Consider the following 23,172-nt stretch of genomic DNA (forward strand, 5'->3'; position numbering starts at 1 on the left):
AAACGTTCATGTAAGGTTCCAAAACCATTTCAGTTAAAGTTAAGGAGGGATTATAAACAATTTATAACCATTATCGGTAAGGTCAATTTATGGTTCGCGTTTATGCGGGTATGTCGCCTGAAAAACGATTTAACTATTGCCAGTAAAATACAGCTATACAAATCAATCATCTCTCCTCATCTAGACTTTTGCCCTTCCATTTTATTTCTGACCAATGCAACACATTGATTTTGAGATGTAATAGATTCACTTCCTCAACTTTGATGCTAGATGCCTTACAATGGTTGTCGGTGAAGCAAAGAATTGTATATTTGACTATGGTGTTCATTTTTATAGTAGTTAACGGTTTGCTGCCTCGATATTTGTGTGATCGAAGTGAAAGAGGAAGTGACTTTCATAGATATAATACTAGAAACGTGGCTGAAATAAGAACACCACATTTCTTGACTTTTGCTTCACAAAATTCATTTTATTATTAAAGAATAAATGTTTTCAATTCGATGCCTAGAAATATCAAACGTTCAGCAACACTTACGCTCAATCGAGAGCTGAACGAGCTCCATGCTCCACGAAATGCAAGCCACCTTGAGCAACGTTCAACCCGAGCCTCGCCAAGTATCGTCCGTTCCGCCACCGATCAGCAAACGAGGCTCCTACTACGATAACGTACCGGAAGGTGATGAGAACCTTGCTAATTTGGAATATCGTAAAAATCTTCTGAGCAAATCGGCCTTACGTTCCAAGAAGAGTCCGACCATGTCGCTTGGTATCGAACAGTCAGACGATTGCCCAGCCGCGGCACAGTCGGCATTTACCCGAACTACAAGCAAATTTAGGCAACATCAGCAGTGGAAGGTGTTTTGATAATTATCGATCAAAATAATAACGGCAATACTAATCAAAGATAGCTATTTAGTGCACAGAGGCAGAATATTGTTTCGTGGTGCAATGAATGAGAAGTTTATTATTTATTCAATCGGCCAATATTGACACATGGTTTCCTCACACACGCCGTCAGTTCTTAGTTTAGGTGCTTGACGCTGGAAGCAAATGGCCCTTTGGTTCAGTGAGGGTTAGGGCACATTCTGCCAGGTTGGTCGAGGCAGATTTCATGTGTGAGTAAGTGATGAACATTGTTATGCGCAATTCACTTTAAAATGTGCGTTTCATATTTCATCACATCTAGTTCCAAAGAACCTGAACGAAATGTGGCACTTGCGAAGATCACTTGAAGATACGATATGACGGAGCATTGATACTAATGGTAAAAAACACAAGTAAATTCTTCCAGAAATAAGATAAGATAACATATTGAAAACTGTGTTAATCGTCAGTGAACAGATGTTATGTTGCATTGAAATACTTTAAATCGTGTTAAATTTTAATGTTACCTCATTTAACATTTGTTTGTACCATTCTAAACGGCGTTCCCGTTGTTATTATATCATATCATTTCTAATAATGTATATACAGGGTGCTCGGTTCCTTAGTGCAAATAAATTAAGGGCGATATAAGATCATATTTTAAGTAAAAAAAATTTTCTACCGATATGATCAAATCTCAAAGATTACTGAGTTATTGAACTTTTTCAGGTACTGCATCCAAGAAAATGAAGGACACACAGAGCAACTATTGAAATAAATTTATGAAAAAAAAACGAAGATCAGTGTTTCAATTTGATTAATCATTTTTTCTCGATACCAATGTAAATCAGTTCATTGAACTGATTGGGTATTTAAAGGGCGAACACGAAATTATTGCGACACCGAAAATGTCATGACAATTTTCTTATAATGTTTAGAATCAAACCAAAATTTTAGGGTAGTTTTATACATATATTTACTTCAAAAATCAAAAGAAAAGTTAAACGATGGAGCCTTGAGTGTAAAATTGAACGCATTTTCGCTTGATGCCCTCCATCAAAGTCTTTACAGTGTCATCCGGTACCAGTTTCTCAGTTTTTTTTTCCATTTTCTTAACATGTCCTTCTCGTCTTTGACTGTCTTCTTGCTCTTCCGAAGTTCCCGTTTCATTATTGCCCAGTACTGCTCCACCGGGCGCAGCTCCGGACAGTTTGGCGGATTCATGTCCTTTGGAACAAAATGGACAGAATTGGCCTCATACCACTCCAGGACACTTTTAGAATAGTGGCATGATGCCAAATCTGGCCAAAATAGCGGAACTTCGTCGTGCTGCTGCAAGAACGGCAAAAGGCGCTTCTCGAGGCACTCAGATTTGTAGATCTCGTTATTTACTGTGCCCTTTGTCACGAAAGGCTCACTCCTCAGTCCGCAAGAGCAGATGGCCTGCCATTTTCTTCTTCTTAAATTTGTCGTCCACATCGAACTTGCTCTTGCCGGTGAAAAACTCCAACCCCGGAATTTGCTTAAAATCGGCTTTTATATACGTTTCGTCGTCCATCACACAGCAGCCATATTTTGTCAGCATCTTCTCGTAGAGCTTCCGTGCCCGAGTTTTAGCCGTCGATTGTTGCCGCTCATCGCGGTTTGGCAAGTTCTGTACCTTGTATGTATGTAGTCCAGATCTCTTCTTTGCATTCTGGACGTAGCTCTGCGACATGCCGATCTTTTTAGCCAAATCACGGCTTGAGACGTTGGGATTTGCTTTAATCATCCGCTTCACCTTTCCCTCCGTCTTTTTGTTCTCCGGTCCCGGTTTTCCAACGTCAACCGCTCCTGGAACCGCTTCAACACTCTGGAGACGGTTGAATGGTGAATGTTCAACATTTTTCCCAACTGCCGGTGCGACAGGTCAGGAAATTCCAGGTGTTTGGAAAGAATTTGTTCTCTCAACTCGCGTTGGTTCACCTCCATTTTCGTTGATTCGAAAAACACGACTTCGAGTTTGACAGCATGTACACAATACACATCAATGAGAATGTGTGCAAAATTTGGTTGATTTTTACCCAATGGTAAAAAAGTTATGCCCTGTTGAATGTGTCGCAATAATTTCGTGTTCGCTTTTTACCCAATTAGTTCAATGAACTGATCTACATTGGTATCGAGAAAAAAAAACAGAACATTTTCAATTTTCATCATGCGTTCAATTGAACTGTCTGCAGCACTGTTTTTCTTGTCACACTTTTCATACCGTTGCTCCATGTGGCGATCAAGTGTGCTATGCGCGCTGCAAACAGACGTCAACAGCAACGCACGGTGGGGTTGAATTCGTGTTTTACGCAACCGTTAATTAACGACCCAACATGATGTGTTTAGTACGAAATTGCGACAAAAATAAACAAGATAGAAAATTGGTGGCAAAGAGAGAGTTGTAGAACGCATTGAGAGACATCTTTTGGTTTGACAAAACAATACACTTTATTACGTATTTTTTTAAATAATAAGGGAAAACCCGTAGGAAAACACAAGTTTTCGACTCGTTTATCCCTAAATTGTGTCTAAATGCAGCTTCTATAAAGCAGAAATGACACTAATAAGTAGAAAACCAAGCTGTCCAATGGAAGCAAGAGTTTTGTGCTAAATGACATAGTTTTTGAGTTAGAGCCAATTTATGGCAAGCATAGACCAAAACGGGAAAAGTTCAATAACTCAGTAATCTTTGAGATTCGATCATATGCGTAGAACAATTTATACTTCAAGTATGATCTTCTATCGCCCCTTAAGGGGAGGTTTACTTGGATTTAAAAAAAAAAAAAAATGATTTTTTTTGCATAAAATGAAAGCTACAAGTGTGTAGAATATGTGGCCAAAAGGATTTTACGATCCGAAACATATTTAGCGAGTTATGGCGCTTTGAGTGAACCTTTGTCATGCGCGCTGAGGGACGCAACAAAAACTTTAAACGCGTTTTTCTCGAAACCATATTTTTTATAACAACTTAGAGCATAGGGCTTGAACAAATGATCCGATTTACAATCGGAAAATTGCGCTTTGAAGGATACTATTTTTTGTATGGCGTAGGTATGAAAAAAAAATGTTAGTTACTATTTTTTAAGCAAGGTCAAAGTGAGAAAAAAAGGGGTAAAAAAAGCACTAAATTTTCAAATGTCCATAATTTGGTCAATTTTTGTCGGATTTCGTTCTAGTTAGGTATAAGCCTAACTTTAACCACAATAAAAAAATTTCATTTCAGTTCACCACCAGAGGGTGTGCACTCGAAGTTCTGCAGCAAAACCTGACTGACACTCCTCCACGCGAGCCGCCATTTTGTTTTTTTACCTTCAAAAAATTTCCAAGTATTCAGGAATAGTGGACAAATATAATTATCGAAACCGGAAGTTCGTATGTCTTTTCATTCTCCTGAAAAAAAATTCCAATGTTCAACTGTTTTTCAGCCAAATCCAAGTAAACCTCCCCTTAAACTATTTGCACTAAGGAACCGAGCACCCTGTATATCTGTATCTTTTCCGGTACCATGGCGTCAACGAAGTAAAAGTGAAAGAAGAGCTGCAAAATAGAGCTCATGCGATAGGACAATGGAGTGATGCTCGGTAAGAAAATACCCCGAGCACGTCCATTTTCTGCATTGCTGTTACGGTTTAATAAGACGCAACTAGGAACTCAAGATCATCGTACAAAGATAATGGACGTCGAAATATCGTAGAACACATCAGAAATAACAAGGGAGATTTTCGGCAGACTAGTAGCGACTAGCAGTGATGCATAGAAGGACAACGAGTTCACAAATTGGCACGAAAATTGGACAGAAGGGTAAAGAAACAGCGAAAGTTGGTGAGATCGTGTAAATTTTTAATTTTTATTATTGCTTATTTATACAAACAAATGCTGGGATTGGGTGGGACCATCAGGGTACCCGATTGAAGCGATTTGGATGGGGAGAGTGAAATTGTCAACTCCCTGTGGCTCTTCTCCACACTCATTGGGTATCCTTCTGTCGGACGGCTCGTTTTTTGACCAATTGTATGATCATGTGGCTGGAAGGTGATGCTCTACCATTTTGTGGAGTCGTATAGGTGAATTTACCTATGGATCCACCAAACCCGTTTTTGGCCCTTCATACAGTGACATTTTGAGGACAATCAGAGGTTATTAAGCTTGATCAAATCAAACAGTGAGGAGCGCCCACTGCTATCGGACTTAGTTTCCGTGCTACAATGAGTGGTGGACAATTATCATACATCATACAATAACGCTGGAAGCAAGTGTCGGTGTAAATTATTAATCAATCAATTAATTACAATGTTGATTCAAATAAATTTGCAGAGAAGAATAAGTTTTAGTTTTCCTAAAATATAAAGTTTAGTGCTATTAAACTCGCTATCAACGAGGGTGGCAATTTAAACAAAACTAGCTTCGTATTATGAACGAATCTATTTCGTTGCAGAAAACAATGAATGGATTCGTGGAACGAACGAACGTTTTCGTTATATAAACTAAATTTTATTTTCAGTGTGTGTACTTATTTTAAGCGCAGGAGTCTAGTGAGGGGCGGAATCTGCAATACTACACCGCAAACAATTTCAATTTGAATTTAATTCATACCCCGCCCACAAACTTCAAATTGATTCTTCATTTCCTCGCAAGACTTGTTCAGGGCACGTGTATGTCTATTATACCTCCACACCAAAGGGGCATAATGCATACATTTCGAACGTACATATGCGAATGTGAGCCATGTTCGTTTTTGACACACATGTCTCCGCACTCTCCCGGGAGAATCGAGCTGCTCGTTATCGCTGTCTTGCTGCCTGCGGGAGGAACGAAAAATAAAAAAAGATTCTCCTGAGACATTTTGTGAGTCACTTAACGAAGGGGGTTGGGTTGATGGTGATTTTTTGGAACAAGCGAAAACCATCGCCATCGTCGTCGTCGTTGTCGTCGTTGTCACCCAGTGGAATCGCACGCTGGTGCATTCCGATGAAAGCATTGGAGAGAAGAAAAAAATATTGCAGTGTATAGTGTATAAAACTTTTATTGTCAAACACGACTCCCAACAGCTCATAGTCGTTATGCAGTGCGAGAACGCTCATGTCGGGGAGTATCAAACGCCCTAGCATCGAAACAAATAAACTCCCAAACAATAAACATCTCGACATCATAAAATTTATGATTCTATTTGAACTTCGTATTGTCTCCCTGAATGGCTCGGTAACTGGGTGCATACACCATAAGTGCCCCACGCTGCATCCTCCCTTTGAAAGCGTTTTGTATCCTCTCGTCGGAGACTTTTCGGATCAGTGTTGATTTTCATACTTTATACATCAAGTGACATCGAGTCATGTGCTGTGTACTACTGCAGTGTGTGTGTGTGTGTGTGTCTGGGTTTGTGTTCATGCTGGAACATTTATTCATGTATGCAAGTGCATGCAATTGTATCCTGTTCAAACGATAGATAGAGATACCGATGCATTTTGCATAAATCTCACATTTCGAGAGAATGTGGGATTCTTTTGTTCCGATGACGATGCTTGTGCTGCTAAGGCAATGGGATACAGACTGTCTGTAAAATGGAATCGAGTTAAGAAGTTGTACTCACGGAGCGATGAGGTTTTGCGTTTTTTGGTACCCCTTTCTAAAGTAACCGACCGGTATGTTGCTTTGAAGCAGGGTTGCTTCCACTCACTTGATGTAAAAAATTGTTTTTTTGAATTTTGAAATCAATCAATGTTATACTGGTTATTATTACTTGTAAGTTACATGAAGAGGTCTCGGAGTATTTGTTTGACACATAAAACCTGTCAATTTCTCTTTCAGAGCGTCACAGTCAGCGATCTTATGATTCGTGAGCGCTCACGAATCGTGAAATCGCTGATTATGACGCACTGTATATAACCATTATAACATCTAATGATTTCATATTTCCGAAAAACAATTTTTTATTGCAAGTGAGTGAAAGCAACCCTGCTTTGAAGCTTAGCTGCGGTGTTGTGAAAATGAGCTTTGGGGACATGTTAGTGTATTGAAAAATCTCCGTTTGACATTTTATGACCAGGGGTTTGAATATTTTGTTCTTCATCTCCTTTGTTTTCATAGCTTGTATGACATAATTGAAACGGATTAGAAAGAAACAATTAAAAAATACACGAAGTTGCAAGTTTTCGAACGGAAGGATTACACGGTGTTACACGAAAAAAAGGCTTTTCAAGTGACCTATTGTAGGATGTGAGTCTGGTTTGTCGAGGACACCATGAAATCACGTTTGAAACTTTTCTAACACTCCCGCAATTTAAAGTCATTGTTAAATAAAAAAACTAATTTTGGGTAAGGGACCGCATACTATCTTGAGTAACTTATTAATTTGCATTTGTTTGGTCTTTAAACAGTTTTGGAAAGCAACAAGTCAGTGAAATTTTTCTAATTAAATATGATTTTTATACAAACAAATCGTATTTTTTCAACTTTAGACGCTATTAGGATGACCAAAAAATTACCATCCCCCTCGCCATAGTACCACTTGTTCTCTATGCAATTCTGAGGCTTTGTTCAAAATTTCAGCCAAATCAGTCAACATTACATTGATTTATTTCCTTTTAATTCCGTTAGAATTGCTTATCTTTTGACAGATATGCGTATCTCGTCTACTATTTGCAGACTTCATCAGTGCCAAGTACTGAACACCACTTGGCACTGATGAAGTCTGCAAGTAGTACACGAAATACACGTATCTGTCAAAAGATAAGCAATTTTAACGGAATTAAAAGGAAATAAATCAACACACTCAAAAAGCTCTACGTAAGGTTCCGTTAAAAGGTTCGACAAAATTAAAAAATTCATATAAAGCTATTTTTCAGAGTTGAAATTTAAAATGTATACAAAAATATCATGTCCAAAGTTTTGTCGCTAGGTGGTGCTGTTAACCTCACAAAGTCACAAACATCATTAAACTCAATAAGAATTGATGTGTATACAAAAAAGAAGAAGAAAAAGAAAAATTAATATACATTATTGATGTCTTATATCAGCAATTCCATAGAAAAAAGTTATAGTGGGTCTCAGAATTTCATGAAAATTGGTATAGTTCTTCCTTATCAAAAAATATTAGACTCGTATTTTTTTATTGCGCCATTAGGGTGACCATTTCCGTGTTAGGGTGGTCCAAAAAATCATTTTTTTTCAAAAATGTCTTTTTTCAAAAATGTATAACGTCTGAACCTCTTGACCGATTTTTACGATTGACCTTTCAAATGAAAGATGTTTTAATGTAGTTTTAAGAAAAATTATGAAACACTCAGAGATATTTGATTTTGTAGGAAAAAAATATGTTACAAATGCTTTTTCTTGATTATCACTGCGAGGGTCTTCAACAACTTCTTATTTTAGTATTTTTAATTGAAAGATCATTTAATTTTACATAACATAGCAAAAAATTAGCGATGTCGAAGAAGCAGTTTTGGAGATACAATTTTTTTAAAATAAAAAATTATTGTTCCGCAATATATGCACCACACGTGCATGGAAACGATGAAGACGCAAGGTAGTTCACAATGCGTCTCCATCGAGTCACAGCAGCTGTGACTAATGAAATCTATGAGTAACTTACAAGCTGGGTGCAACATTCAGTTCAACCTGCGGGCCGTCCATAAACCACGTAGACCAAGTTTTAAACATTGCAGATCCTACCTTTCCCTTCGTATACTCAAATTTTAAAGCGTTTCGTTTCAATACTCCTCCCATAGGGCCTTTTCCATGACAAGTTGCGAAAAAATGCCACACGGCAGCAATGCCAAAATTTTTTTGCATGTTGCATCAGTACCTAAGAGTCCAAGCTGTACCTCATAGGTATATCACTCGTTCGTAGGCAATGACTTTTACATAAGCTCCAGCCCAATAGGCTTCGCGGTGTTAGTGACATTTGGAAATGTTTGGTGGTGTTTGTATTTATTCGCAATATTCATCTATTTACCTGAAACAGCTGTTTGAAGTGACGTCATTGCTTACGAACAGGTGATATACCTATGAGTTACAGCTTAGACTCGTAGGTATATCACTCACTCGTAGGTACGATATAATGCTTCACATAAAACAACGAATGTTATGAAAGAAATGATCAGTTAGAAATCAAAGTTTCCTACTAGAACAGTTGAATTGAAGAATATCTAAAAATGAAACGTAAGTGTTCAATGTGTGATGTTTGGATGTTGAGTTCATGTGCCAGAAAAATCACCAATAAATTGTACGATTATGCAGTGGAAAAAAAGATTAAAATAGATGAGAGTAGCTCCTTCATTTGTCAACGATGCTACCACAAACTATATGAACCCAATGATGCCGTGACCGAAGAAGCCGTTGCAGGACCATCCAGAATCGCTGCTGCAGGTACGTTATTTGAAAATTCATGTGATTCTTCTTTAAATTTCAATTCTTTTCTTCTAACTACTAACATAAACTCTTCTTTTTTGCAATCATTTTTCAGAGTCCATCGAAGCAACCAGCATTGAATCAATTTCCGTTGCGGGACCCTCCAGAATGGTTCCTTTTCCCTGCCAAGGTAAATAATAAAAAAATAAATCATTTGTATGTTTTTTTTCTAATAATCAATCATTTTTTATATTTATTTTCAGAATCAGTGGAAACAACCAGTTCTGAATCGATCGTTACAACCTACAACGCACCTTTGTCGGACGAAAATGAATTCCTTATACAACTTAAGGATAAATATAAAGAAACAAGAGACAGCAATGAGCGATACAGGATTTTAACCACACTTCCCAAAAGTTGGTCTACATATAGAATTATGAAGGAGTTCAATGTTTCCCAACATATGGCCAACCAAGCAAAAGCACTGCAGCAAGAGAAAGGAATAATGTCGGTGCCTGTAAAGAGGTTAAGCAGAGCTTCATTAGGAGAACCAACGATAATGCTTGTTCGTGATTTTTACAAAAGTGACGATATAAGTCGTGTTTGTCCGGGGAAAAGAGATTATTTAATATCTAAAAATGATGAAGGCGAAATCTACGTACAAAGAAGATTAGTTTTGTGTAACTTGCAAGAGGCGTACTCCATCTTTAAAAATACATATCCTGATATTAAAATAGGATTTTCCATGTTCGCCAGTAACCGTCCGAAACACTGCATTTTGGCAGGGACAAGTGGCACGCATACCGTATGCGTTTGTATATATCATCAGAACGTTAAACTTATTTTTAAAACACTACAAAGCAGACAATCACTCCCAGATGGTGTTGATTCCTATCACGATTTGTTTAAAAAAATAATTTGTCAAAATCCAAGTGAACAATGCTGGCTGCAGTGTTGCAAAAATTGTTCAGGAACGCAAATTTTGGCCACAGAACTAATGACTATTCTTAGTAACGGACATGTTGAATCAATACAATTCAAACAATGGCGTCAAGTAGAGAGATGCATTATGAACTTAGTTGAAAGGGACACACAGGAATTTATTGATACTTTTTTAGAAAAATTATTCAATTTATTGCCGCATAGCTTTATAGCTGAGCAACAGGCAAATTACATGAAACACGTCAAAAGCAATTTGAAAGCTACAGAATGCATCATAATCTGTGATTTTTCGGAGAATTATTCTTTCGTTGTGCAGGATGCAGTTCAAGGCTTTCATTGGGCGAACGCCCAATGTACTATTCACCCTTGTGCTATTTATTTTAAAGACGAAGAATCTAACGATTTGAAATTTACTAGTTTTATTGCAATTGCTGATTTCACTAAACATAATCATGTCGCAGTTCGTTTATTTCTTACGCATTGTCTAGCGTTCATAAAATGTAAATTGCCAAGCTTACAACAGATTTACTTTTTCTCAGATGGATCAGGAAGCCAATATAAAAATAAGATGACCGCTTTTAATTTATGCAACATGCAAAAAGATTTTGGCATTGCTGCCGAGTGGAATTTTTTCGCAACTTGTCATGGAAAGGTCCCTTGTGATGCTTTGGGAGGAGTATTAAAACGAAACGCTGCGAAAGCGAGTTTGCAAGGCCACCATATAACAATGGCCCAAGAACTTTACTCATGGGCTATTTCTAAGCCAGATTCAAAAATACAATATCAGTTTTTTTTCGGAATCCGATTACAATAAAATGGAAAGAAAATTGAAAAACTGTTATATACATGTGAACCAAATTTCGGGGACACAGTCATTCCATAGTTTTAAGCCTCAATACGAAAAGTATATTATTGTCAAACGGTATTCATTTTCAACGGAAGAAAAATGTGTGAAATTGTAATTAAAGAAAATAAATGCTTCATGTTTTACTTATTTTTCTTCGACCTCGCCATTATTTGTAGCATTTAAGTACTTCTCCCAGAATTTTGATACCAAAATTAATAATGTCAAACTGGGGCCTGTTTTAAAGCCACGAAGACTTCAATGGGGGAGGGGAGTCCAGCCACAGTATACGCTCGGTAAAAATATTTTAAAATTTTAGTAAAGTATACGAGGGGGGAGGTAGGATCTGCAATGTTTAAAAATTGGTCTACGTGGTTTATGGACAGCCTCCAGGCTGAACTGAATGTTGCACCCAGCTTGTAAGTTACTCATAGATTTCATTAGTCACAGCTGCTGTGACTCGATGGAGACGCATTGTGAACTACCTTGCGTCTTCATCGTTTCCATGCACGTGTGGTGCATATAATGTGGAACAATAATTTTTTATTTAAAAAAAATTGTATCTCCAAAACTGCTTCTCCGACATCGCTAATTTTTTGCTATGTTATGTAAAATTAAATGATCTTTCAATTAAAAATACTAAAATAAGAAGTTGTTGAAGACCCTCGCAGTGAAAATCAAGAAAAAGCATTTGTAACATATTTTTTTCCTACTAAATCAAATATCTCTGAGTGTTTCATAATTTTTCTTAAAACTACATTAAAACATCTTTCATTTGAAGGGTCAATCGTAAAAATCGGTCAAGAGGTTCAGAAGTTATACATTTTTGAAAAAAGACATTTTTGAAAAAAAAATGATTTTTTGGACCACCCTAACACGGAAATGGTCACCCTAATGGCGCAATAAAAAAATACGAGTCTAATATTTTTTGATAAGGAAGAACTATACCAATTTTCATGAAATTCTGAGACCCACTATAACTTTTTTCTATGGAATTGCTGATATATAAGTTAAAGGAGCTGGACCGGATACTCGCGGTTGTCTCGAGGTTAGTAGTGATTTACAATTTTTTTGGATGGGAAAAGGGAGAGGGAGGTTTGAAATGTGAAGCTACCCGAGCAAAGTCGGTTAACAAAATGAAAGCAAATCGATATTAAAGTTTGCAGTTTCTATCATAATGAAAACTCATTTTGATTTCAATTGTCGCAACATAAGTCTGATATCATATTGTGATTTCATTATGCAGTCAAAACTTTTTAAATGAAAGCAACTTAGTTCTACTCTTAACGTCTTGTTTAAAATTTAATTTAAGTTCATCTGTTGTTGAACTAATGATTCTTGTTTATTTGTTTTGTTTAACACATTTTAGATCATTCCTGACTTGCCCGGGGAGAGATTTGACTTATTCAACTTTTAAGTCTTTCAGCGTGAGAAGCATGGATGCTAACCATTTATGCCAGGCCCGTATTCAGTTAAACATTATGAATGCAAAATGAGTAATCAAATTGATTTCATTGAAAGCAGGATTAGTTTTCCGTTTGCTTCAACAGTGTAAAATTTTGCTCTCATTTTTGCTGTGTTAACCGTTAAGTCAACCAAAATGAGATCAACTAGAGTATTCAAAATAAGTTACATCATAACAGCAAATTTTGATTTCAATTTGATCTTCAGCTTTGCTCGGGTATATCTTGAAATACTCACCATCTACGAAGTCAGGACATCTACGTGAAGTGCACTCGCAGACTTGTGTCGCGTAGTGGGCCCATCAATTAGAAGACATTGGTTTACCTGAACAACTTTTCCGAAGACGGAAACTAACTTAATAGTATAGATCTCAAGATATATTCTATACAGGGAATTTACTTGTACATAAGCGCCGCATAGTAGAAAAATGCTGTACTACTGTTCTCAAACCAATCTGCCTTGACTTACTGTCCAATTTCACCAAAGACTGTAACCTTTTTAAAGGAGCCATTCCATAGCAAAACGATATAGTGGTTCTCAAAATTTCGTATAAATTGCTAGTTCTGTTCCTTTTCGCAAAATATTACTACATTTTTTATCATTAGGCCGACCATTTCCATGTTAGGGTGGTCCAAAATACGATTTTTTTTCAAAAATGACTTTAAAAAAAAATCATAACTTTTGAACCGCTGCAGAGTGGGAAAAAGTATATAAAGCGCGAATAAGTTCAATATTTCACAAAATGTGCACAATAGGCTTATTCTGATGTTAAATTTCCTAGAAAATCGAATGGAAGCGGTCTCGTTCATCTCACGAAGCTCCTAGTAGGGATAAAAGACCGACTTAACCCCAATTCCCCCTATTTTATTGAATTATTCATGGATATCTTGACTTAATGGGTGGACGATCGACCGCATGGCTCTGTGAATGAAGTTATGGCCGATTTTGCCGTGCTTCCCCTTATTTTAAACATGTATGTTTGTATAACTTTTGAATCACTGGGCCGAATTCAAATAAAATATCAAATAAAAGGTAATTAAAAATAATTTTTAGGAAAAATGCAATGATATTAAAAAAATGTGATTTGGTCTTGAAAAACATTGATTGTATTTTTTTTCTGGTTTTCATGGTTTGTATACAAAGGGTGCAAAATAATTTTATATTTTTCCATTAAAATTTAGGATTTTTTACCCATACATATAAACAAATCAGCGATGGGTTTTGACGAAGGATTACGTATTTCTTCTAGGGGGTGAAATTTCGAAAAACCATATCTTAGTCCTTGTTACTTTTTATGCCTTGTTGATAGTGACAAGACTAGGCTTTGTCCACTGAGAATGATTTTGAAACAAGGAAAAAATGAGTCTTCATCTATGTGATTCCTAATCTTCTATTAGTTGTTCCCTAGTTTAAAGTGGTTAAGACTAGGGTTCTGATGCATGGTCATTATCGGTTTCATTCCTTAATTTTGTTGCTAAGGAATCCAATTTTGACTGACAAAGGGGCAAAGGGTATAAATAGCGGAACCTTTCAATAATAGTTGGATGCTTGCGATAAATGCAAGAATGACAACTGTAAAAAAGTCGAATACTTTTCATTTCTCAATAGTGATGATAGTGACAACATGCACTAAAATAAGGACACGGGATATACTACAATATATCAAATTACTGGTCGCAGTGGTGTTATGTCCCGAACAGAGGAAAAAAAAAACTGGCTTCCAAGCTTTCAACCCATCGGTCCTTTTCAGGACCACAAATGACTGATAGAGTTAACTAAAGAGTAAGAGCTTGTATCCAAGATATACCGTCCAGGATTGGCTTGTACTAAATGGACATCGACAAAGCACCTCACAAACAGAACTCTCAAATTGCTTCCGAATTTCAACTTATCGAACCTTTTCTCTGATAACGAGTTAAGAAATAAATTTAATATATAATATACTTTTGCTGTGACATCAAAACTACCATTCGTAATCCTACGTCAAATCTACGGTCGTGTCTTGGATACAACCTCTTCCTTTTTTTTTCTTTTTTGTGTTATATGTTTTGGAACTTATCAAGTTTTGGGTTTTCGCTCAAAACGCCAATGCGATTAGAAGGTTCACGTTTAGCTTTCAACGTTAGCAGTTCAGCTAATGCTCTGTACATATGTGCATTTTTCTTCCCTTGTTTGCTGTGTGCTGGCGTTATGCCTCCCAGACGAAAGGTGTTTGTCGAATGTTGTCGTCGTCGTGTTTGTGCGTTGAGGTTGTGTTTCTGAAATGCCATCGAAGTGTGCTGTGGCCGCTTTTAGACACGTTTGTTTTCGGTCGCTGGAGTTGGTTCTAATTTCGGCACTGGTCGCGAGTTGATTCGGCCTGTAAGGAGCTGGCGCTGCGTCTTACAGACTGTGTACTGGCGAACTGAAGCCATTGTGTCACGAGTGATTGGCGATGGAAAGTGGATGCAGTCCTTTTTTCTCTTCTGAGGTCCCTCTAATTGGTGCAGCTAGAGTGTGTTTCATGGTTGATGGGATTTTCGCTGCTGTCTGAGGAACGAAAAGCTATATAGCTGTTTTAACACCGGTTGAAGAATGTCTATGGGAGATCTTCGAAATCATCGTGATTTCATGGATTTCTTTGCAGCATATCGGGTGAGATATTTCCTTTATTTTTCTCTTTACGTTCATTCCATTATTACATGCAGAAGCAAAACGAATGGAGGGAGTGGAAATGCCAACTCCCTGTCTTTAACATTTCGTGAATAGAGGGCGGGCTCTTCTTCCCACTCATTAGGGCATCCTCCTGTTGGCTGGCCTGTTTTTTTTGACAGGTTGCATGATTCTGTTGCTGGAAGGAGATTCTCATTTATCCCGGGATGCACGTGGGCGATGTCGCCCATGGATTCACTCAGAGCGTTTTTGGCCCTTCATACAATGGCAGGTTGAGTACAATTAGAGGTTATTAAACTTGAACCTGTCGAACAGCGAGGATAGCCCATAGTCTATCGACAGTTGTTTTGCTACAGTGACTGGTAGTTCCATATCATATCATATCATATCATATCAATACTCCTATGCGACTAGAATATAGAGGATCGCAGTGTGCTGTGCTCGAAGAGAGACATGGAAAATTTTATGCCGTCAATTTTTTGGTCCGTTGTCGAGTTTTGTAAAGTTTTAATTAGTGTTCCTTCAACCAGGCTTCGTTTGCTCTATTTGCCACGCGGGAGCTTTTCAACCGCCGATCATTATCACCGGTCGGTTCGGTTGGCCTCTCGGGACCTAGCACCAACAACCGGCCTTATTGGTTGTTCTTACCGGCTCTTTGTATGGGTCACATTCTCCGATTAGCAGCCTGAATCCATTCAACCTTAAGTCATCTTCGTTGACCATTTTTGCTGGCATCATCTGGTCTATTAAGTGATCGCTTGTATTCATCCTTGGACGGAATCACCGACACTAAGAATAGGCAAACCTATTTTCATGCCCAGTCAACCAACCATTAAGTATGGAGATCTCTGCAACAAGACACCGTACATTGATCGATTTGGTGAGTCCAATTTATTCTTTTAATAATAATATTTCCTTATATAGGGGAAATGGCTCTAATGTTGGCCTATGGATTTAAGATTGGGCCCATAGCTAAAAATCTGCTGTTTATCAATTTTATCTAGATGAACGCGTCATAGGGATGATACTAATGGATATTTTTGGTCGCTATTGAAAATTTAGTCGATTGCTAAATTTATGTATGGGCCCCGGGGCCTCCCTTAGCTCAGTCGGTAAAGGCGCAGCTACAAAGCAAGACCATGCTGGAGGTGGCTGGGTCCAATTCCCGGTCCGGTCTAGGAATTTTTCAGGTTGGAAAATTTCTCGACTTCCTTGGGCATAGAAGTATGATTGAACTTGCCACACAATTATACCAATGCAAAAATGGTACAGGCATCGAAAGCTCTCAATTAATAACTGTGGAAGTGCATCTAGAACACTAAGTTGAGAGCACGCAATAAGCTAATATGCGATATGCAATAAGCTTGAAATGTGATGAAGAATAAGAAGAAGATGTATGGGCCCAAATTAGGGGCATTACATCCATTTCCCCTTATTGTTACGATAATCGTCGGAGGTGGTAATAATGCGATCTGGCGTGTGGTGTGGAGAGATTTGTCTATTGGAAAGAGATTCTCTATTTCAGTGGTTCCGCGAACGAGTCTCTGCACCCCTCCATTTTTGGTTCTTGGTACCGCAGTGAATTCTATCTCTGTCGGTAAATAGGGTAGTTTATTAACTAAAGTATCGTACCAAACGCATAATTGACTTGTTAACTCAGAAATCATGGATTTATTTGTTTCCGCTCGATAGGCCCAAAATGTGCGATTAGGCCGAAGTAGTTCTCTACCCTACCAAGAGAAAACATAATCGTATTTTGTCGTGGAGCATTGAGATGCGCGTCTCGGGTAAAAAAACCGTTTTTCAAGTGGTTTCAAGTAAGGTGATGAGGGGGCGTCCATAAAGTACGTCACGCCCTAAGAGGGGAAGGGGACATGAAGAATCTTTGACAAACAATGTATTAAGTCTAGGCAAAATGCATTGAAAGAAGAGAGAGGAGGGCTGATTTTCCCTCAATATAGCGTGACGTACTCTATGGATCGCCACTTAAAGTAAAAACTTCAAAAACGGACGCAGCATCCAAAAATCACTACAATATGAAATTTCCATCAAATTCAGACAACTTTTGGATTTTTGTCCGAGATTTGTATGGACGGTGCCCACTGTGCGTCGTGACCATGTTACAATCGCTATAAATCAATGGATACGCATGAAATATACTGAATTTTTTATATATAGGACCAAAATGTTTTCCCATAATTGAGTTTATTGTGATCTTTTGAGTGAAAATCTAGATTCTAAAATATACTTTTACGGCATAAGTATATTTGACAATCTAGATTTTTACTCAAAAGAGTAAAGTTTTTAAGGTACCGCCCCCTTTATTTACGCAGACCCTATACATATCAATATTTCTGACAATAATTTTACTGTCAAACCTCCGTCAATCACATCAATCCATTGGTTTTGACAATATTTTTTCACCATTTATATTATTGACGATAATTCCCCTTCATATCCTTATATATATTGCTGCGTGTGGGGTGCACTAACACTAATCGGTAGGTCTGGCCACCCTGTACACTATTTACTACCAACCTAAACATGTGGCAATATTGTTGTGCAACGACTATTTGTAGAAATTTACTCAAGGAACATTTTTCTTTGAAAACGCTATCTCGTTTCACAACTCATACACGCGTGAAGGGTGGTACAACCTCATAAAGAGAACGGTACCAAAGAAAACGTGACGTGTTACGGCAAACGTAAATCCTAGTTTTTAATTCATGAATCCATAAGAAAGACAAATATGGTCATATTTGTATGTCTTAGAAAGTCGTGATATTAAAAATTCCGGATATGAGAAAAGCTTGAAACTTTGTAAAGTTTTCCTGCTGAAAGAAAAGATCTAAAATTTAACTGATTTTCAGCTTACGTACCAAATGTGTCAAAACCTTAGGGCTATATACACTTTGAGTTGGATAAATTCATCTATGTATACGAGGATGCATAAATGGAAATGTTTAAAAATAATGTTTCATGTTACGAAATTTGGGAGATTTTTTAGAGTGACTGTAATTCGATAAAGACCACGCAATAAAAAGGGTAAGTCGGCAAACAGTAGCAAACGACGAGTGTCATCATGAATATCCAATAATGCTACAAAAATGATCACTCAATCCATCATCCAAAGTAGCAAGCTCATGTGTCCTCAGTGCAAGTGACTTCTGCCCATAACAGCCCTTATGTGTTTGGGAGCAATCGTTCATCCTCGGAAAAATAAATCATCCCCTTTGGGGACGAAAGTTTAACTTTATTTTAATTCCATCACACCCACATCAATTTCCAGCAAATATTAGCTTTCGTTTCGTCTTTTTCCTGACTAGCTTCAGAAAATGTGGTGCAAGTCTGGATACTACATTTCTGCCGTAGGTCATAAAATAGCAATCGTCGTTTACTTTTAGCCATAGAATGTGTTTCAGTTTTTTTATATCTTCGTCTCAGACTGCCATGCCCACTTGGTACCATATCAACGAACGAGACAATATTGGCCAGTGGCAGTTCAAACATTTACTACAGACGTTCATTCTTCTTCACATGCCTGTGTGACTGTCTCGTTTTGAACCACATGGTTCGAAAGCTTGTAAAAGTGGTCAAAGAATCTCTACGCCTGTCTACCTCCGCATATGGTTGTTAAATTTTCTCTCGTTCAAATATTAAACAAAGTGGCCGGCCTTGCCGGTTAAGCAAAACCCACAATTTTGAATTTCACGTCATGGTTCGTTCCGGTAAATGTGGGTTTGGAAAATTCGTAACGTAAGGAGATTTTCCTTGGCGTAAAAATTTTGCACTTTTTAGATGTGTGTCTGTGTGTGTGTGTGTGATATGGACACATTTTTTCTTTTTCAAATTTCATTGCACGGTTCGGTACCACTTTACGACGGAAGAACTTTTCCCAGATTTAGAGCAGATTATACCGGGCACTCTATTGACACCGGTTCTGGTTTCGTCCAGCAGCAGTGGATGTAAATTTTGGGTTTCATTTCTCGTCTAACCAAGGCACGAATGAGGCTTCTTCCCACTGCTGGTGGTGGACGTGGTGGTGTATAGGCTATACAATTTAATGGCTTAATTTCCTTTTTGTCTTATCTCCAACCCGGTGGTAGCACTATAACTAAGCATAATGGAAGACTGTATCGTTCTCGCAAATTTTTGGCTACGTAGACCACACCAGCATAACATCGAAAGTGTTGATGCCCATCAACGCCAGCAGTAATAGCACCAGTAGCAGAGAAGAGGACACTATTATAACAAGCCGACAGGATCAACACTAGAACTAATGGCAGAGAGTCGACTATATGACACTCCAACGAGTAAAAGTGGGTGTTTCCTATTTAGGGCGAGCAAAAGAGGGCAAGAAATTTCCTGATTACGTTGTCCTAATCTTTGGTATGTTTCTTTGCGACATGAGCTCGGAAAAGGATGGTGGTCTATCTCCTACCGGAAGCTATATCCTCTGCTCCTTTGATAGGGATGCGCATTGGAGTTTATCCTGAAAGCTAAATGACAAATCATAATTAATCCCAATGTACATCCCTGCAAGTCCAGTCGAAACTTTCATTATCCGGAGTCTAAAAGCACAATAAAACCCAAATAGGAGCTGTTAAAGCAACTAGAACTAGACGAACAGATACCCGATATCGATTTAATAGTTATTAATGTTCGATGTAGCCCTCTTCTTGTTTGCATCCGACCGAGGGTCAATATTTTGCTTTGAAATAGCTCTTATAGTCGGAACATGGTAACCTATGTGAAAGCAATTTAGTTACTAGCAGAAGTGGCCCTTGAATTCCAGCTTGTAAACTTTCACTGAAAGGAGTAGTGGAAAAGTCGCTTCTTGCAACTAATCATTTCAGTAATTTACCTGGAATGTGATGATAAACAAAAAAGAAATAAATAAATAAGAATGTTATTTATGAGCCTTCTCTAGCGGACGACGAACCGATGTATGGGCTCAACAAATAGTTTGAAGTAGTGAGCTAATTACTTTTATCACGAACACGTGGTTCCCGATGATTTATAATATCTTTGGTGCACGAGATACGGAGTTTGTGTGTCAGGCGAAATAAGAACCATGGATGTAGTTAGGAGATATCAAGGAAAAAGAGTTTTTCTATATCAATGCAAATTGTCAATTTTAAGGAAAAAACCATAGAACATGAATAAAAGTGGTAACAACCGGTCATTCCTCCTAAAAATTGCTGAAAGCTATTGTAAAATAATAGTGACAACTAATCTAAGTTGTTTGCTCACAAAAAATGTATGACAACTAGTTCTGAGCTGAAATTTTGGATACAAAAAAAATTAAAGGGAATTAGTTGCTGTGATTGAGCAATTACTTAATGTTTATTTTTTTAATAACGATCAAGGTTATAAATAAAATTAGCAACAATTACAGCAATAACAATCAACGGGTTTGGCGTAATTCTTCCTATTGTGATGGAAGCTGGAAATGAAAAAAATAGTAATAATAATAATAATAATAATAATAACAATAATAATAATAATAATAATAATAATAATAATAATATTAATAATAATAATAATAATAATAATAATAATAATAATAATAATAATAATAATAATAATAATAATAATAATAATAATAATAATAATAATAATAATAATATTAATAAAAATAATAAAAATAAAAATAATAATAATAATAATAATAATAATAATAATAATAATAATAATAATAATAATAATAATAATAATAATAATAATAATAATAATATGCTTAAAAACAATAAAAATCTACCGATCAATTACAAGGTGCTTGGCGTTGTCCGGCAGTTTTAAAGGGGCTCGAGTTCTCTCATTCCTGTTTAGGAGAGAAATCTTTGGATCCGATGTGAACATTAATCGCTTGAAGACATCTTCCAGGTTAACAGTTCGATCGATCTTCCGAGCGTGGTGTTCACGGAAGTCGCTAATAGACTTATTCATTGTCTCCTGTGCTTCTTCGCTCAGCATACCGACTGGTAACAACGAGTTCTTGATTATGCTTGCCTCATGTACTAGCATTTTATGCACAGTTGGTGACAAGGGATACCAACCATATAGTTCGACATATAGTAGGCTCGTTTCTTCAGCATACACCTGATATGCTTCGTGGTCGATTTCCTCCTTGCTATTTAGAACCACCAGTAGTACACGAAACCTTTCCAGAAGGTTTCTGTCCAAACCTGTGATTCGTGCATCGGCTTCGACATTTTCAAAAAATGTGTCAGATGAATCTCCTGACGGCAACGGTTCGCTTATGTGAAGTCCCACTTCCTGTCGTAGCCCTAGGCGGATCGTTTCTTGGCGATCTATCACGATCAGATTTCCTCTGCTCACGCGCCAGGTTGGTTTTTCTAAGGTCATCTTGTATGACACGTTGAGAAGTAGCTTCGGTCGAAAACTTCGATCTGACCTCTTTAACTCGGCTCAGCTTCGTATGTAGACGGAGAATGATTTCGAATTTTAATCATCGGAAACAATTCCACTCCTTTCAACCATCCCGCATGACGGAGCTGCAACACGTCGCCTATGTGATTCAATGCGATCGCGAAGAAGAACAAGAAAGCGATTATATGCAGACAAAATAAGAAGCCAGTTTACGAGACTCATCTTTGACTAGCGAATCTCCATAGGGGAAACGATCTTCAAACTTCCAGTCAATGCAAAAGAACTGTCAAAGAACTTTCAAAGAACTGTCAAAGCACTGTCAAAACAAGGGGTTCCAATCGCACCAATGACGTTTTTGTATGGTTCGATTGGTAAATTATAGGGGTGGGAGGAATGACCGGTTATTCCCACTTTTATTCATGTTCTACGGCTTTTTTCCTTAAAAAAATGACAATTTTCTTATTCAAATATCTTGAAAAAAAAAAAATGATCTACCATTTTTTCAGCAAATATAGAACCAAATGTCTTCTTTCCATTACTTTCAATAGATTTAAAATTGGCTTACGAGTCTTAAAGTTATATTAGTTTGGAAAATACTTGTTTATTACCTAAAAATGACTAAATCTTTTGATTCAGTGGTCCAAACGTCATAATTAGGTGATCAAAATGTGTGTTTTTTAAGTTTTGAAAGTGTTCTCAAGAACAGTTTTCTCTAAATACAAAGAAAAAAAAAAAGGTTATGGTCAAAAAACTGTTTTTTCATGAATCACCCTAACCATCTAGTTGTTTCAGTTCGTAGAATGCGTAGATGATGAGATAAAAAATTGACGTCTTCGACAAAGTGGCTTGGTTTTGCATCTTCTACAACTTTGAACGAGTAAAACAAATTCCCAAAAATTTCCCTGAAGAGTTAGATTTTAGAAGTCACCCTAAAACTGAACCACCCTAATGACTGACCCAATGAAAAGATGCGTTTTTTTCATTACCAACAACTCTTTCGAAGACGCTAAAACTAGTAGATTTTGCGGAAAACCTAATTTCCATGTATTTTTCCGCTCTGGACCACTGTACAATGGAATGAATGCACGATATAAAATGTTGATTGCAAAAGTCGAAGCACCGATCTCCAAATTTTTTGGAGCCTAGACCGTGAAAATTTTCTTTCTGAAAGATTTTCTCGTTCGGACCGGGAATTGAACCTGCAAACTCCGACTTGATAATACCATGCCTTTACCAACTAGGCTATCTGAGGCCTCTTACATCAGGCCTGTCTAATCTTTAATATTCGCAGGCCATATATCGTTATAGATATCAGTTGGTGGGCTATACATCGGGTTCTTTAACTTAAGTGTGGTTTGATCTTAAAATAATAGATAAAGTTAAAAGTAAAAGTAAAGTAGAGCTTCTGAAACTTTTGAGCACTTCCAGATGATCCAAAAACAATATCCAGAATACTTCATAGAAATTACGTATCCCATAAACGTCAGAAAAATTGCCAGGCGGTTCCGATATTCACAGGAAATTTGAATACTTTATGTTAGTTTATTTTTGTCCGTGTGGGTACCCAAGCAACACAGAAAACATCTGAATTCTTTTATTTTTCTTTTTAAGTTGCCCAGAAATCCCTTAAATGGTAC

The 23,172-nt window shown here is 37.3% G+C and overlaps 2 protein-coding genes across 5 annotated transcripts in view; one reads left to right on the forward strand and one right to left on the reverse strand.

Annotated features, from left to right (window-relative positions):
- kug (kugelei) overlaps positions 1-23,172 on the reverse strand; it is a 375,801-nt gene that overhangs the window by 103,572 nt on the left and 249,057 nt on the right. The window lies entirely within an intron of this gene.
- LOC135712968 (uncharacterized) lies at positions 574-15,831 on the forward strand. The gene is made up of 4 exons (XM_065236076.1): positions 574-855; positions 9,356-9,411; positions 9,550-10,318; positions 15,673-15,831. Exons 1-4 carry the CDS (start codon positions 574-576, stop codon positions 15,829-15,831), a joined length of 1,266 nt encoding a protein of 421 aa, XP_065092148.1.

The sequence above is a fragment of the Ochlerotatus camptorhynchus genome, unplaced genomic scaffold (genome assembly GCF_037179485.1).
Source record: "Ochlerotatus camptorhynchus isolate MF236.1 unplaced genomic scaffold, CSIRO-AGI_Acam_v1.1 ptg000526l, whole genome shotgun sequence".
In the NCBI taxonomy this organism is placed as follows: Eukaryota; Metazoa; Arthropoda; class Insecta; order Diptera; family Culicidae; genus Ochlerotatus; species Ochlerotatus camptorhynchus.